The following is a 15,209-nucleotide window of genomic DNA, read 5'->3' on the forward strand; positions in this document are numbered from 1 at the left end:
AGGATCAACTGTGAGGATACCATTATCTTTGATGGCTTCAGTCCTGCCACTGGCTACAGCCTCACCAATGGCCATCTCAATAATGGCAAGCACCGTCTCCTCCATGGTGGTTGACTTCTGGCATTGATCTCCTTGGCTACCTGTTCCCACTGCATTTTGAGCTAATGTCTGCAGGATTTCCTACAAATCTGGGGAGGTGAGAATCTAGTGGTATTATAGCCAGACTATTTATCCAGAAACTCAGCTAATGTTCTGCGGAACCGAGTTAGAATCCCGCCATGGCAGATGGTGGAATTTGAATTCAACAAAAAATATCTGGAATTAAGAATCTACTGATGACCATGAAACCATTGCCGATTGCCGGAGAAACCCATCTGGTTCACTAATGTCCTTTAGGGAAGAAAATCTGCCATTCTCACCTGGTCTGGCCTACATGTGACTCCAGAGTCACAGCGATGTGGTTGACTCTTAACTGTCCTCTGGCAACTAGGGATGGGCAATAAATGCCATGATGTGGAGATGCTGGCGTTAGACTGGGGTAAACACAGTAAGAGTTTTAACAACACCAGGTTAAAGTCCAACAGGTTTATTTGGTAGCAAATGCCATTAGCTTTCGGAGCGCTGCTCCTTCGTCAGATGGAGTGGATATCTGCTCTCAAACAGGGCATACAGAGAGACAATGCTCCCTCCACTCATATTGTTGGTATCTTTAAGACCTGGTTGGCTGTAGAGATTCGCATTCTAATCAGTATTCTGTAACTTGATTTTGTGTCTCTGTATGCCCTGTTTGAGAGCAGATTTCCACTCCATCTGACGAAGGAGCAGCGCTCCGAAAGCTAATGGCATTTGCTACCAAATAAACCTGTTGGACTTTAACCTGGTGTTGTTAAAACTCTTACAATAAATGCCAGCCAGCAACACCCATGTCCCATGGATGAACAAAAAAAAAGATATCTTTCCTGCTTTCTATTTCCTCCTCTGAGGAAGCGTCTGAAAACTTTGTCGCCAGTTATTGCTCGTGTTGTGTCATTTGCCACTGTTTTCCAGGTCAGATTAACTTCCCGCATGACTATCACCACCTTCTCCAGTCATATAATGCACCACCTCTTTAAGAGACGCAAGTCTGTAGGAAATCCTACAGACACTACAGTTTGAGTTTAGCTGGCGCTAGCCACTCATGAAATAGGCCCCTGCTGATGCATTCCACCTATTCACAGCATGATTATTGCTGGCAGGATACTGAAATCATGCAAATCAGCTTTACAGATAATCAGTTTTTAGACAGCATAAAGTTGGCACACTGCTTCCACTGCAAAGAACAGTCATAGAATAATTGTGATGTGGAGATGCCAGCGTTGGACTGAGGTGGGCACAGTAAGAAGTCCCACAACACCAGGTTCAAGTCCAACAGGCTTATTTGGTATCACGAGCTTTCGGAGCACTGCTCACTTGATGAAGGAGCAGCGCTCCGAAAGCTCGTGATACCAAATAAACCTGTAGGACTTTAACCTGCTGTTGTGAGACTTCTTAAAATGGAATAATTGAACATTGCATTCCTGGCATCTGTTTTTTTTGTTTGGGGAGGGAGGGGGGGAGCAATTCATTTAAAGACCCCATTAATATTAATCTCGTGAAAGTATTCATGGTGCTTTTAAAAAAAAAAGTGACCTTTCCGAGCACCAGACGAGGACAGTTTACATATAAATAGTAGAAGATGACTAATGGCACCTGCGTGGAATGGCTGGGGAATACCTGAGATTCTACTTGAAAGGATTAAGAGCAGAGAGAAATGTAAATGTGCTGCAATTTGAAACAGGACATTCAAGCCTAAATCCTAATTTTGCATTTAATTTTTATTGATTCCAGCTGGAAAAGTTTAGCACAATGGCACAGTGGTTAGCACTGCTGCCTCACAGCGTCAGGGACCCGGGTTCGATTCCCAGCTTGGGTCACTGCCAGTGCGGGGTCTGCACGTTCCCCCCGTGTCTGCGTGGGTTTCCTCCCGGTGCTCCGATTTCCTCCCACATTCCGAAAGACATGCTAAGTTCTCCCTCAGTGTCACCCGAACAGGTGCTGGAGTGTGGCGACTAGCGGATTTTCATAGTAATGTCAATGCAGTGTTAATGTAAGCCTACTTGTGACACTAATAAATAAACTTGAAACTTTAAAAACTCTTGCCAATTTAAATTTCTTCCAGTAGAGCCCCCCCCCCCCCCCCCCCCCCCCGTGTGAAGTACCCTAGAACATTTTATCACAATAAAAGGGATATAAAAATGTTAGTTGTTGCTGGGTGTGCTCCCAGGCATTGCTGGAGTGAGCCATCAGAAAGGGAGAATCCCCCACTGGCATACAATGGGTAGCAGTGTGTACCATACAGAAGATACACTGCAACAAGTCGTTCAGGGAGTCGGTGCAGATACAATGGCTAAACGGCCTTTACCTGCACCATAACATTTGTGTAATGCTGGGAACTCACCAAAGTCTCATTCAACAACAACTTCCAAAGTCAGAACCTCCATCATCTAGAAGGACAAGGGTAGCAGATGCATGGGAGCACCACCAACTACAAGTTTCCCTCTATTCTGACTTGCAACTATATCGCCATTCCTTCACTGGTCATTGTGTCAAAATCCTGGAACTCTCCTGCTATAGTACTGAGGGTGTATCTACATCTCGTGGACTGCAACAGGCCAAGTCGATGGTGGTTCAACACCACATTCTCAAGGGCAATTAGGGCAAGGGTCATTTAAGACAGAGATCAGAGGTTTTTTTTCTCTCAGAAGAGGGTCCTGACTTTTTCGAACTCTCTTCCTCAAAAGGCAGTAGAAGCAGAGTCTTTGAACATTTTTAAGGTCGACGGATTCTTGATAAGCAAGGGGGTGAAAGGTTATCAGGGTAGGCAGGAGATCACAACCAGTCATGATCTTGTTGAATGGCCGAGCATGCTCAAGGGGCAGAATGGCCTACCCCTGTTCCTAATTCATATGTTCATATGGGCTACAAAAGCTGACCTTGCCAGTGACAGCGAGATAACAAGAGTGAACATAAAAATAAACAGGGCAAGCCAATAAGTTCCATCAATTCCAAAAATGTTCCTCAGCCCCAAATGCATCAACGTGCTTCCAGTGTGACAATGTTGCATCTCTCACACCAGCCATTCTATAGCTTCTTGGTGAATTAACAATTTTGCAGCAAACTAGGGACTGCTTTGTCTTTTGGATCAGCGTACAACAGGGGCTAGATTGACACTGTCCAAACTCATAACGTGATAACAATTGGATGGAACAGTGGCACAGTGGTTACCACTGCCTCTCAGCGCCAGGGACCCGGGTTCAAATTCAGCCTTGGGTGACTGCCTGTGTGGAGTTTGCACGTTCTCCCCATGTCTGCGTGGGTTTTCTCCCACAAGGTATGCAGGTTAGGTGGATTGGGTGTGCTAATTTGCCCCTTAGTGTCAGGGGGATTAGTAGGGTAAATACATGGTTTTACAGGGATAGGGTCTGGGTGGGATTGTTGTCGGCACAGGCTCAATGGGCCGAATGGCCGCCTTCTGCACTGTAGGGATTCTATGATAATATGAATTTCCATTTAGCCCCATTCCCTTGACCTTTCTCCAAATCTTATTAACTTATTTTTGTTTTAAAAATATTTATCCACTCCTTCTTTAAGCAAAGAGAGAAGCAGGGCTAGAGAGCGAGAAGAGACGGGGAAGGGCCCTATTCTGTCCCTACTCACCAATTGATTGCTAAATGATCTAGTCATTTATCTCAGCGATGACCATGAGGCTTGACTGCGTGCAAATTGTGCATTTCCCTACTTTAAAATAATGACTACACTTCAAAAAAATTGCTATGACGTACTTTGGGATATTCTGAGGTCATGAAAGACACTACAAATGAAAGCTAATACTTTCTTACAATCGCCTGTTCACACCACATACAAATACAAAGGCAGCATAGATGCCATTCCCACATGCACAACTTACTTCCTGACTGTAGGGAAACTGGAACTGGGCATCCATCTGTAAAACAAAAGTATCATACATCATCTGCCCATAATAAAATTCTACAGCTGACCTCAAACAAGGCTGGCACATTCTTAATAATAGCTATTAACCTAAACTTACTTTAATCCAAGTCAGAACAATATTTGGGACTATAACTCAGTAACTATATGAGGAAGGTTTTGAATGACCATTTTAATAAATAGATCTTTACGCCAACTAAGAAACTCTTTTTGCACCTTTACAAAAAAAAGCAAAAGACCCTAGGAATCAATTTATTGAAGCATTTGCGCTATTGAAGTGTGTGAAAATGTGATAGAAGAGCCACAGGATTAATGTTTCACACTCAAAAACAGAAAATGCTGGAGAAACTCAGCAGGTCTGACAGCATCCGTGGAGAGAGATTAGAGCCAGTGTTTCGTGTCTGAACGACCCTTCGTCAGAGAATAATGTTTCAAATTGGCAATGTAACAGCACACACCTTTCCCTTCTCTTTTAGCTTTTTCCACTTTACAAGTGATCGACAAAATGCTAGGTGATCACCCTTCATAGCAACTAGCAATTCCGTTCAGATTTGGCGGGCGGTTTTACAGCTGGATGCCCTTACTTGCTGCTAACTCTCACCGTTTGGAATTGAGCACCAGCCAACAGAGAGTTTTCTTTTTGAAACATGACTTGGACTTGACTTTCCAAGTGCTCAGAGTTCCTAGAATACAAGCCTGAAACTATTCCACTGAACTCACAAATGTATTCCACCACCCCCTAAGGAAGGTGTAAACCTCAGCAACTGATTTATTTTAATCAGGTTGCATTGACGCTAAACTAAACAGCAGGGGGAGCTGATTCCCAGTCCTGAGGAATTTCCCCAACAGTTTGATGTTCATGCGTAAGAATTAGGATTTACCTATTGCAGCAGCCTGGGAAATAATTTCTTAAAAGCCAGCAACTCAATAATCTCAAGATTTTAACGAGCCAAGCCGGATTTTGGGTTGAGGTTTTAATCTTCATTCTGTCTCTTTTTACCATTTAAATCTATGGTATCCTTTCTCCCATAATCTACTCGCCAATTTCAAGTCAGTTCCATATATACTGAAATTCAACCAACCTGTAATCTCCTACATTAAGGATTAAGAAGTAAAGCAGTGCATCATGTAATCTGTCAAAGGAAACTGACCAGGAGCGAGAAAGTATTGAAACTGAGATTAAGTACTTTTGAAAGGGTTCTTTTAAACATTCAAAACATAAGCTTACAGAAACTAAGGAAAAGCCAACACAGTTTTAATTCATAATTGAAACTAAAAAGGAAGAACAACATTTAGAAATGCTTCAGAATACTTGAAAAATAAAGGCTTTAAAAATTGTGGATTGACTTCATTAGTAACCAGTTCCAATAATAAATAAACAAAATATTCCTTGTGTTTCGAAAGGACAAATATATCATACATTTTCCATGGGGTAAAGAGGTCAATTTTTCTCTAACAACAGCTATCGATTAAGTAATATGCACAGCACATCAGCGGCAATGTGATGAGTCTAAAGCATTGTCAAATTTTATTGCCAGATTCATTCACAAGATTAACTCAATGCTGTTGAATATCAGTAAATGCATTAATTTATTCAGAAATGTATTATGAATGAAGAAATTACATGCAAAATAATGAATGGTCAGGGCCACACAATGTGTATGTAGTCCTTAGCTGCTGTGTGTATGGTACCGTGATTATGTGGAAAATAAGAGGTCAAATCCAAATGTAAAAGTATTTGATTTCTTTAGAAATTGGACACGGTAATTTCAGAATAAATGAACTATATAAATGCATAAATAGTCCTGATTACAAAGCAAGTGGATGTATACTTCCCCTTAACTATTGCACAATGAGTATAGAAGGTTGAAAAAGTAAAAACATTTCTATCTGGTACATTAGCCATAACTATTCTTTCATCTCGGCGAACTAGGTTTGAATTCAGCCTAATTAATGGAATGAAAGCTTCCTCTGTGTTGGCGATAAGAATTCCAGCTGAAATGTGGCTGGGTAATCCCAAGCCTGATGCTCAAAGATACATAGCCTCAGGTTCAAAACTGTGCCTGCCGTAGCAATTAAAACTTCATTAGCACTTACAATGAAAGAGACCTCAAAAGAACTGTTGTGGGGAATGTAATAAAAATCTTAAGAGTGAAGGTGTACTTTTGGGGCAGTGCAGAGGGAGCTGTAAAACTTGTGCTACGTCTGACCTTGGTATCTGCAATGCTATCTGCAGTGTGGCAAGTGGAAAATATTATTGTTTTCCCCAAGACTGATCTGCCTCTACATGATGAGCGTAGAACTTCATCAAAACATCTGATCTTAAACATGCAACAATAACTTCCATTTATATAGCGCCTTTAACACAGTAAAACTTCCTAGGGAGCTTCACAGGAGCTTTATCTAATGATATTGACACCAAGCCACACCAGGAGCTATTAAGAAAGATGACCAAAAGCTTGGTGAAAGAGATGGGTTTTTAAAAAGCATTTTAAAGGAGGAGGAAGGGAATTCCAGGGTTTAGGGCCGAGGTAGTTGAAGACATGGCTGCAAATGGGGCAGCAATTCCAATCCAAGTTGTGCAGGAGGCTAGAATTGGAGATGCGCGGATGTTTGAAGGAGGTAAGACTTCCTTTCGAAGTATCCAGTCAACATTTTTGTTAAATTAATATATGGCTGTTACGTAATGAAGACGATCAAAACAAATCTTAGCTGATCCACATTACAAAGAATAAAGTATCTAAGTTGGCTGATGACACCAAACTAGGTGGAAAGGTTAAATGGGGAGAGGACACAGAGAGGCTACAAAGAGATATAGGCAGGGTTAGGTGAGTGGACAACAAAATGGCAGATGGGGTATAATATAGGGAAATGTGAAGTTATTTACTTTGGTCGTAAGAATAAAAAACAGCGGAATATTTTTTGAAAGGTGAGAAACTTGTAAGTGTTGATGTTCAAAGCGACTTGATTGTGTTTGGACGAGGAATGCAGAAAGTTAGCATGCAGATGCAGCAAGCAATTAGGAAGGCAAATAGCATGTTGGATTTTATTAGAAGGGGACTGGAGTACAGGAGTAAAGAAGTTGTACTGGGTCTTGTTGAGGCTGCACCTGGAATACTGTGTGCAATTTTGATCTCCACATTTAAGAAAGGATATGCTCGCATTGGAGGCGGTACACTGAAGGCTCATGAAATTGGTCCCTGCGATTGGGGGTGGAGGGGGTGAGGGGGGAGGTGTCCTATGATAAGAGGCCGAGAAATTGGCCTTCAGAGTTCAGAAGAATGAGAGGTGATCTCATTAAAACATGCAAGATTCTGAAAGGGCTTGATAGGGTTCATGTTGAGAGATTCTGTTTCCATTAGTTGAGGAACCTAAAACAGGGGAGTACTCTCAGGATAAGGGGCTGATCATTTAGGACTGGGTGAGGAGAAATTTCTTCACTGAAAGGGTTGTGAATCTTTGTATTGTCTATCCCAGAGACTGGATGTTTCATTATTGATTACATTTAAAGCTGGGATAGATAGATTTTTGGTCTCTCAGGGAATTAAAGGAAATGGGGATGGGGTGGGAGGAGGGGGAATGAATTTGAAGCCCAGGTCAGCCATGACCATATTGAATGGTGAAGCAGGTTCGATGGGCCTTGTGGTCTACCGCTGTTCCTATGTCCTATGTTCTTCTGTTTCATGTGATTATTGCCTTTACTAACAGAGAAATACCCTCTGAAGATTTTAAACAATTATCTGCTAAGGTTGGTAATTTCTGGCGTGAAACACCTTGACGAGCAATGAATGGTTAAAATGAGGAACAAAAATCACAGGTAACATGGAAATGAAAGCAAGGCACTACAAGACACTATCACATACTGAAATCATCCTCATTGATTCACAAAATGCTCTGCAGTTCCACCCTTCCATTTGGAAAGTGGATAGTACGGCAAGGTGTGGGGCAGAATTTTACAACTCTGTTGCGGCGGAGACAGGGCCATAAAATACGGTGATCCGCTCAAACCTTCATCGACTTTGACAGGCCTGCAAGATCCAGAGGATTCTGCCCATAAATTGAGATTTTCACTGCTGAGGTATGTAGCTTGTACTGCGTAATTTCTTAACTTGGCAGACCCGCCTTGGTTCAAAGAGCCCCTTTACACATCATGTTTGCTCCAGGGAAGGGGGAGCAGGATAAAGCCAGGTGCACTGACCCAAAAACGTATTGTAGGAAGATACGAGGGTGGGCAATTGCCAAGGCGGGCTGGTTAGAAGGCTCGCTTCGGTTCTCCAGGACTTTGTCCCTAATTGTTTTAGAAGCTGTTGGGCCCTGCATCCCTCACTCCTCATTACACTTCGTGCTCCCACCCAATCCCGTGCCCCTTCCATGCTAAGTCATACCCCCATGCCCACTCAAATCACCCATGCATCCTCCATGTCAACTCATGCCTCTTTATATCTCCATGCCATCTCCATAGCCATTCATACAGTATCCACCACAGGCAGACCTCAGGAGGTATGTGGAGATGAAAAAGAAATCTAACAATCTAATAGAGCTCTCCATTATGTACATTTGATTCTGGGAAAATACTTCCCATTTATGAAACCACAGTTTCCTCAAGTATTCAATTCGTTACAACAACAAACAAACTTCTAATCCATAACCACAACAAATGCAGCCAATTCTTTAATAGACTCTTTAAAGTGTCAATCAAAATGTGAACTGCTTTTGAAACTCAGCCAAGCATTCATAATGACCTAAGCTATAATACAGCCCTTGGGGAGCATTGACAAAGAAATCCATTGAAACTGCATGGTAATTTTTTTTTCTAACAGATGGCCTGTCGATCAAAGCAACCAGCAGAGGGCTTTTTTTTAAGATGACTATATCCTTCATTCCATAATGCAGTATTTTCATGCACCAATCAGTGTACCATCTGACTGCTTAAGAAAGAAAACTTCTAATAATTGTTGTCTGGGGGGGCAATATTTCTCAACATTGAGATAGCGCATAGTAAATAGAGGAAGATTAACAAATGTGATTCATCAATGGAAGAAGAATGTTACTTTCTAAATCAGTTTTACAATTCTTGGTCAGAAATAGTACAACGCAGCACAATATTTAGCAATAATTAAGCAGATTTAAAAAGCAAACTTGGATTCAACAGAAGATTCAATTATGTCAGAAGGTGATTTAGCATCATCCAGGGTTATTGCGTCATCGTTGTGATTTATCAGAGAAATATTCTAAATGTATAACAACCTAACTAATCCAGCACTTCAGAAAAACAGGTATGACATGTTTCCGATACATAGTTTGATTATAGAATGATCAATTATATATAATTTCCCAAATGCGACATGCTGTTTGAGTTTTTTTTAAGTTTATTTATTAGTGTCACAAGTAGGCTTATATTAACACTGCAATGAAGTTACTGTGAAATTCCCCTAGTCGCCACACTTCGGCGCCTGTTCGGGTACACTGAGGGAGAATTTAGCATGGTCAGTGCACCTCAGCAGCATGTCTTTCAGACTGTGGGAGGAAACTGAAGTACCTGGAGGAAACCCACACAGACATGGGGACAACGTGCAGACTCCACACAAACAGTGACCCAAGTCAGGAATCGAACCCGGGTCCCTAGTGCTGTGAGGCAACAGTGCTAACCACTGTGCCACCCTTTTTGAACACTGAATGCAAAGGACAATAATCCACATTCACAACATAGACTCGCTTAAAAAAACAAAATAGAAATTGTTTATCTGTCAGATGGAGAAACACAATTTTACTGATCATGCAAATTACAAGTAAAACAGCTTTTCAAGCACAGCAATGTCCTGGGCAACACTGATATTCCATAATGTTCAACTTACATTTGAATCATAAATTGTTTTTACAAAAACATATTTTAAAATGTCCCATGCTTTAACAATCTTCCTTCACAAGGTTTGCCACAAATTACTTAAAACTGCAAAACAGAAAAATAATTTTAAATCTGCAGTTTCTAACTGTAACTATGGTTCAAAATCTGGTTTACGGGTTATGTTAGTTAGTTAATTGGACACAATGCTCAGAGACAATCAAAAGCAACATTAATGACTTTAATTCAATGAGTTAGAAATCCTCTGCCGCTTAAAGTACTTAAACTAATAAATCTCGAAGGATAGATGGCATTTATCTCAACGTGCCGAAAGAGACCAGGAGAGGATTTGGAAGGCTCTATCATTCTAAAAGAATCACTGGACACAGCATACTGGAAACATCCTTTATACGCAATAAGGGTGACTAATCAGACACGGGCAATTAGAAACATCGGATGAGTAATCAGGCAGGGTACACCTGTTTTTTGTATACTGAGTGCGCCATTAGGGTGCCACAACTGGCATCGGCAGCACAAACACATATTTCTGATGCAAACAGCTCTGGATGCCATCTTAGCACGTGCACATACTTAAGGTCCACAAGACGGCATGGTGGCACAGCGGTTAGCACTGCTGCCTCACAGTGCCAGGGACACGGGTTCAATTCCAGGCTTGGGTGACTGTGGAGTTTGCACATTCTCCCCGTGTCTGCGTGGGTTTCCTCCGGGTGCTCCAGCTTCCTCCCACAGTCCAAAAATGCGCGGGTTAGGTTTATTGGCCACGCTAAATTGCTCCTTTGTGTTAGGGGGATGTCAGGGGGATTAGTAGGGTAAATATGTGGGGTTACGGGGATAGGGCCTGGGTGGGATTGTTGTCGGTGCAGGCTCGATGGGCCGAATGGCCTCCTTCTGCACTGTAGGGATTCTATGAAAGCAGGTCATGATGCCAATCAGGGTACAATGCTGATTTCACATCACTGACGATGTTATGCGGCTTCACGCTATGACACATTGCATGGCGGAATAAACACTAAGCAGCAGGATGTAACCTACCCCCAACAGGGTCAACAACTACTTATAGGTCAGTAGCTGGTTTATCCTAGCTGTTGCTAACAATAAGTCTTCGGTTCCTTCCATTGTTGTTTCATGTTGCAAAAGTCCTCAGTCAATTGCTGACTTTAAGACTTCTGCACAGACTAGGTGCTCCCAGACAAAGGTGCACATCATCTTAGAATCAAGCATAACTATAAGGAAGGGCAGAGGCCATGCAAAATGGAACGAGCTGCCGAAAAAGGGCTAAAAAGTAGGGAGAGTAGGGGGAAAAGGGGTATTTGCAGGAGACGTATGTGTCCTGAGTGTTCAGAGAGGAATTCTCCTACCTAAACGTCAGCGACAACTGATGTTGAGACATCTGTGCTTCGCTATGGAGGTAATCAATGAAATCTATCAGTTGCTGCAGTCAGTGCTGCAACCTCAGGGCAGGTCAAGGACTGACCACATTGACAATGGTTGTGAAGTTACTGTGGCAATTAATTTTTATGTTTCTGGCTCCTTCTATGCCGCAGATGATGATAGTTGGTGGAAAGGGCTGTTCCCGCATGATGGCAAATTTCTATTAGCCACGATAGCAACATCTCGTAGTTTGCAGTCCATTGTTGCCAAAGGAAGTGCACTGAGGCTCCCTTTTCCAAGTAAGACAACTTAAATTCCCTCTTGCCAGAGAAAAGCTGGCAAATGGGCACAAGATTCAGCAAGGTGCTCCATGGCATTGGGTGCCATTGACTCCAAGCACATTACTCTGCGAGTGTCACATGCCAACTCTGCCAAGTGCGCAAACTGAAAGGGATTCTTTTTCCTCAACCTCCACCTGATGCCTGGCCATATTGCCGGGATACCAGGTCAATACCTGGTATCCCGGCAATAGCCATAATGCTTTCATTCAGCAGCAATCCAGTATGTCAACTGTCTTTCAGCCCCAATGCAAGCCGTAGGGTGACGACTGCTCGAAAAGAGCAATCCTCCGATGACATGGTTGATGACTCCAATTCGTAACCCACCCAGAAACATGCAGCATGCATGCAGTCACAGCGATGTTATTGCAGGAAATGTGAGGAGCGGTCCATTGGCATCCAGAAGCAACAATTCCCCTGCCTGAATAGCTGCGGAGGTGCCCTGCCGTATTCAACTGAACAGATCTCAAGATTTGTGGAGTAAGATGAATGCTGCACAGCTCGGTTTTCATGAAGGAGCAGTCCTTACTGCCACCTTTTAGGATAAGCAGCTGAGGAAGAACAGCATAAGGAGGAGGAGAAGAAGAGAAAGATGAGAAGATGGAAGTGGAGGAAGAGAAAGGGAGTCTGCAAGCTATGCAGCCTCTTCCTTCCCAGCCTTCACATGAAGAACTAATTCAAGTTATGATCTCAGTAATCTAAATCCAAATTTCCTGTTCACCAACAGTCCCACACTCCTTACCTTCCCTTTACCACTAACCATCACATTATGGCTACAGTGCAAAAGAATAAAGTCAACACAAAATAAACATTCCAAATCAAATTTCTAAATTAAATCACCTCGTATTTTAAGTATACCCAAACAAATCAAACTTAAGCTTTGCACATTCATTAGTGCATGTCTTTCATGTGGCTTTGCCTATCTCAGTGCAACCTCAGTGGAAGATTGTTGACATGCAGTAAGAGAGACTGCAGATGATCTCTCGAGTCCTGGGCCTGGAAGACCCATCCACGGTCTGCACCATCCCCTCACAGATGGTGGAAATTTGGGCAGTCCAACTAACAGGCAACAAACAGCAAGGGCACTGGTGGAATGGCAGGAGTGGGATCAGGAATACCATCACCCTGAGAGAGGATAGCAGGCCCATGTTCTGCAGAACTACACCCTCAAGGTGGTGTCTAAATGGAGGGCAGACTGCTGAGCTGCTGTGATACCCTTTTACTTCCTTTAAATGCTGGTATCCATAGCCACAACGACAGCAGTCTGGAGCTTGAACACTTCTACTGATTTTTGGTGGAAGCTGCCTATGTTATAATGAGACATTGACCATGACATCGTATTGCATGGTTAGGTTCACAAGTGTGTTGGTAGCACTGGCCACCAGAAATTATGGGCTCAAGTTGTTCACAAAGCCCTGTGCCAAGTTGATGCTGACTGTTGCATGCTCCTTGACATTGAACACAGACTACTAATGCACCAAAACTTTCCTTTATATATATATTAATAAACATATATATCAAGCTTTTTTCTGTAGCCTGGTCCATTAAATTTATAATCTGAATATTCTGAGGCTGGACTAGTTTATCACCTCATCCTCCAGCTATTCCTGCCCCTATCTTGGCACTGTGCACTTGTACCCAATGTCTCACCTATGTCTGCTCTTATAGATGATGTCTGGATAGGCGGCTGTGAGTATGAAGTCATGTGTTTTCTTCAATATCTTCTTAATGTTCCTCCTGGATAGGTTGTACCACTTGGGTATATGAAAGGGAACAGGCACGAAGGTATGGCCAGGCTGAGGGCAGAGGAGACAGTAAAAAACACTTGTTTACACCATCTGTTGCTCATCAGTCAGAAGGGATCATGGGATGAGGGGGAGGTAGGATGTGAGAAGGAGCATTAGGTATGATTCTGCTTAATGGATTTAGCTCTAGCACTGGCCATGGCTTTAGCAATGACACTTCCAATAGCGGCCAGCACCACCATGGCTGTGTGGGTAAGATCATGGAAGTGGGACTCTCACTGTCTGGTTAATTCCTACTGCCTCTAGTTGTGTTCTACCTTCTCTTGCAAATGAGGGGTCAGTAAATGCCACGAAATATGTTTAGGTGATGTGTCTGTCATTCTCGGATAGCGTGCAAACTGTGAGATGTGGATCTGTGGCCTGGAACGGTATTAAGTATGTGAGAGTGCAGTGACACATATGAGTGTTCGGTATGAGTCCCGATTGATAGAAATTGTTGGGTGAGTAGTGAGGATGTTGAATTGACTACGATTTGAGGCCAGTAATGGAGTTGGGAAGAGAGGATGAATTCACTGACCTTGACCACTCACACGAGGTCATCAAACTCATTGCAGCATTGTATCCAGGTCATCAGGGTTTGACTCTTGGCAATCACTTGCGAGGCTATTTACTCCCACTGTTTTCCAATCATGTGTCTGGAGGGCCTCATGTCCCTTGGCAGAGCTACCTCAGCAGTTCCAAAATCAAAAAGCTCCATATTAAACTTAAAGGGGATTAAATGGACTGCCTAAAAAGTGATAAAAATTGGCTTAGTGCTGAGTGCAATTATACTGCTGGCCTTAGGTTGTTCCGCAATGATTCAGTTCATTTGATGTGCTCTACAACAAAACCTGCAGTTTATCTTGTGGAGCTGTGTTACACTGACACAAAATCTATAGTAAAGCTGCCCCTTAAAATTTAATTAAAACATGCACTTTTATGCTGACCCCTCAAAATCATCGGAGGAAAAATGTAGGTGTAAAGATTTTTGGGGTTGAGAGCAGGAAAGGGGATTGAGCATTTATTACATTCTAATTGTCTCTGCTCTACCCATTACCAATGGTAGATACTCTATTCCAAGAATTACTCTTCAACAATCTACTATGAAGTCAAACAATCATTCAGGGTGATTGTCCTCATGCACACGCATCAAGATCATCCCAGGTTTAATTGGTGGGTTGTGCTGAAGTAGGTAATCTCAATTCAGTGGAGTAGGCTTGGGAATACTGCGGGACTATTCTGCCAGCATTCCCATTCCTGATCACTAACATAGGAACATTAAAAAAAGGAGCAGGAGTAGGCCATTCGGCCCTTTGAGCCTGCTCTGCCATTCATTTTGATCACGGCTGATCATGCAACTCAGTAACCTTCTCCCGCTTTCTCCCCCTATCCTTTGATCTCTCAGCCCCAAGAGCTACATCTAACTCCTTCTTGAAAACATACAACGATGCCAAATAAAAAATAATGTTCTTATGCAAAATTGGACTTGACTGTGAATGGCTTGCCAATATTGGGCTTGTAGTACTTGAACAAAGCACTCAAAAGATGTCTGCATCAATAGAACTGCAACACTGCATGAGACAGTCACTTTGGGAATGGGGAACATTGTCTCCTAGGGGAAACTACAGTAGTACCAAGAAAATAAAGTTAACACATAATTGAATGCAGCACGGCTTTCCCAACTCCAAATCAATATCGAATAGTTAGAAATTCTCAGGCCATGTGGAAAGAATAGATTTGTTAATGCGTGGACCCATTTTAAAACTGCTGAATGTGTCTAGAATTTTTGTTAATGTTTAAAGTTCTCAGCATTTTCAGTTTCCTGTT

General features: G+C 42.5%; 1 protein-coding gene across 2 annotated transcripts in view; it reads right to left on the reverse strand.

Moving 5' to 3' along the window:
- mta3 (metastasis associated 1 family, member 3) overlaps positions 1-15,209 on the reverse strand; it is a 233,063-nt gene that overhangs the window by 10,737 nt on the left and 207,117 nt on the right. Inside the window, exon 20 of one of the 2 annotated variants that reach the window (XM_078229698.1) lies at positions 3,986-4,021. The exons of the other annotated variant lie outside the window; for it this stretch is intronic. Coding sequence (XP_078085824.1) covers positions 3,986-4,021 — 36 coding nt within the window. The remainder of the gene's footprint in view (positions 1-3,985; positions 4,022-15,209) is intronic. 2 annotated transcript variants of the gene reach the window in all.

The sequence above is a fragment of the Mustelus asterias genome, chromosome 15 (assembly GCF_964213995.1).
Source record: "Mustelus asterias chromosome 15, sMusAst1.hap1.1, whole genome shotgun sequence".
In the NCBI taxonomy this organism is placed as follows: domain Eukaryota; kingdom Metazoa; phylum Chordata; class Chondrichthyes; order Carcharhiniformes; family Triakidae; genus Mustelus; species Mustelus asterias.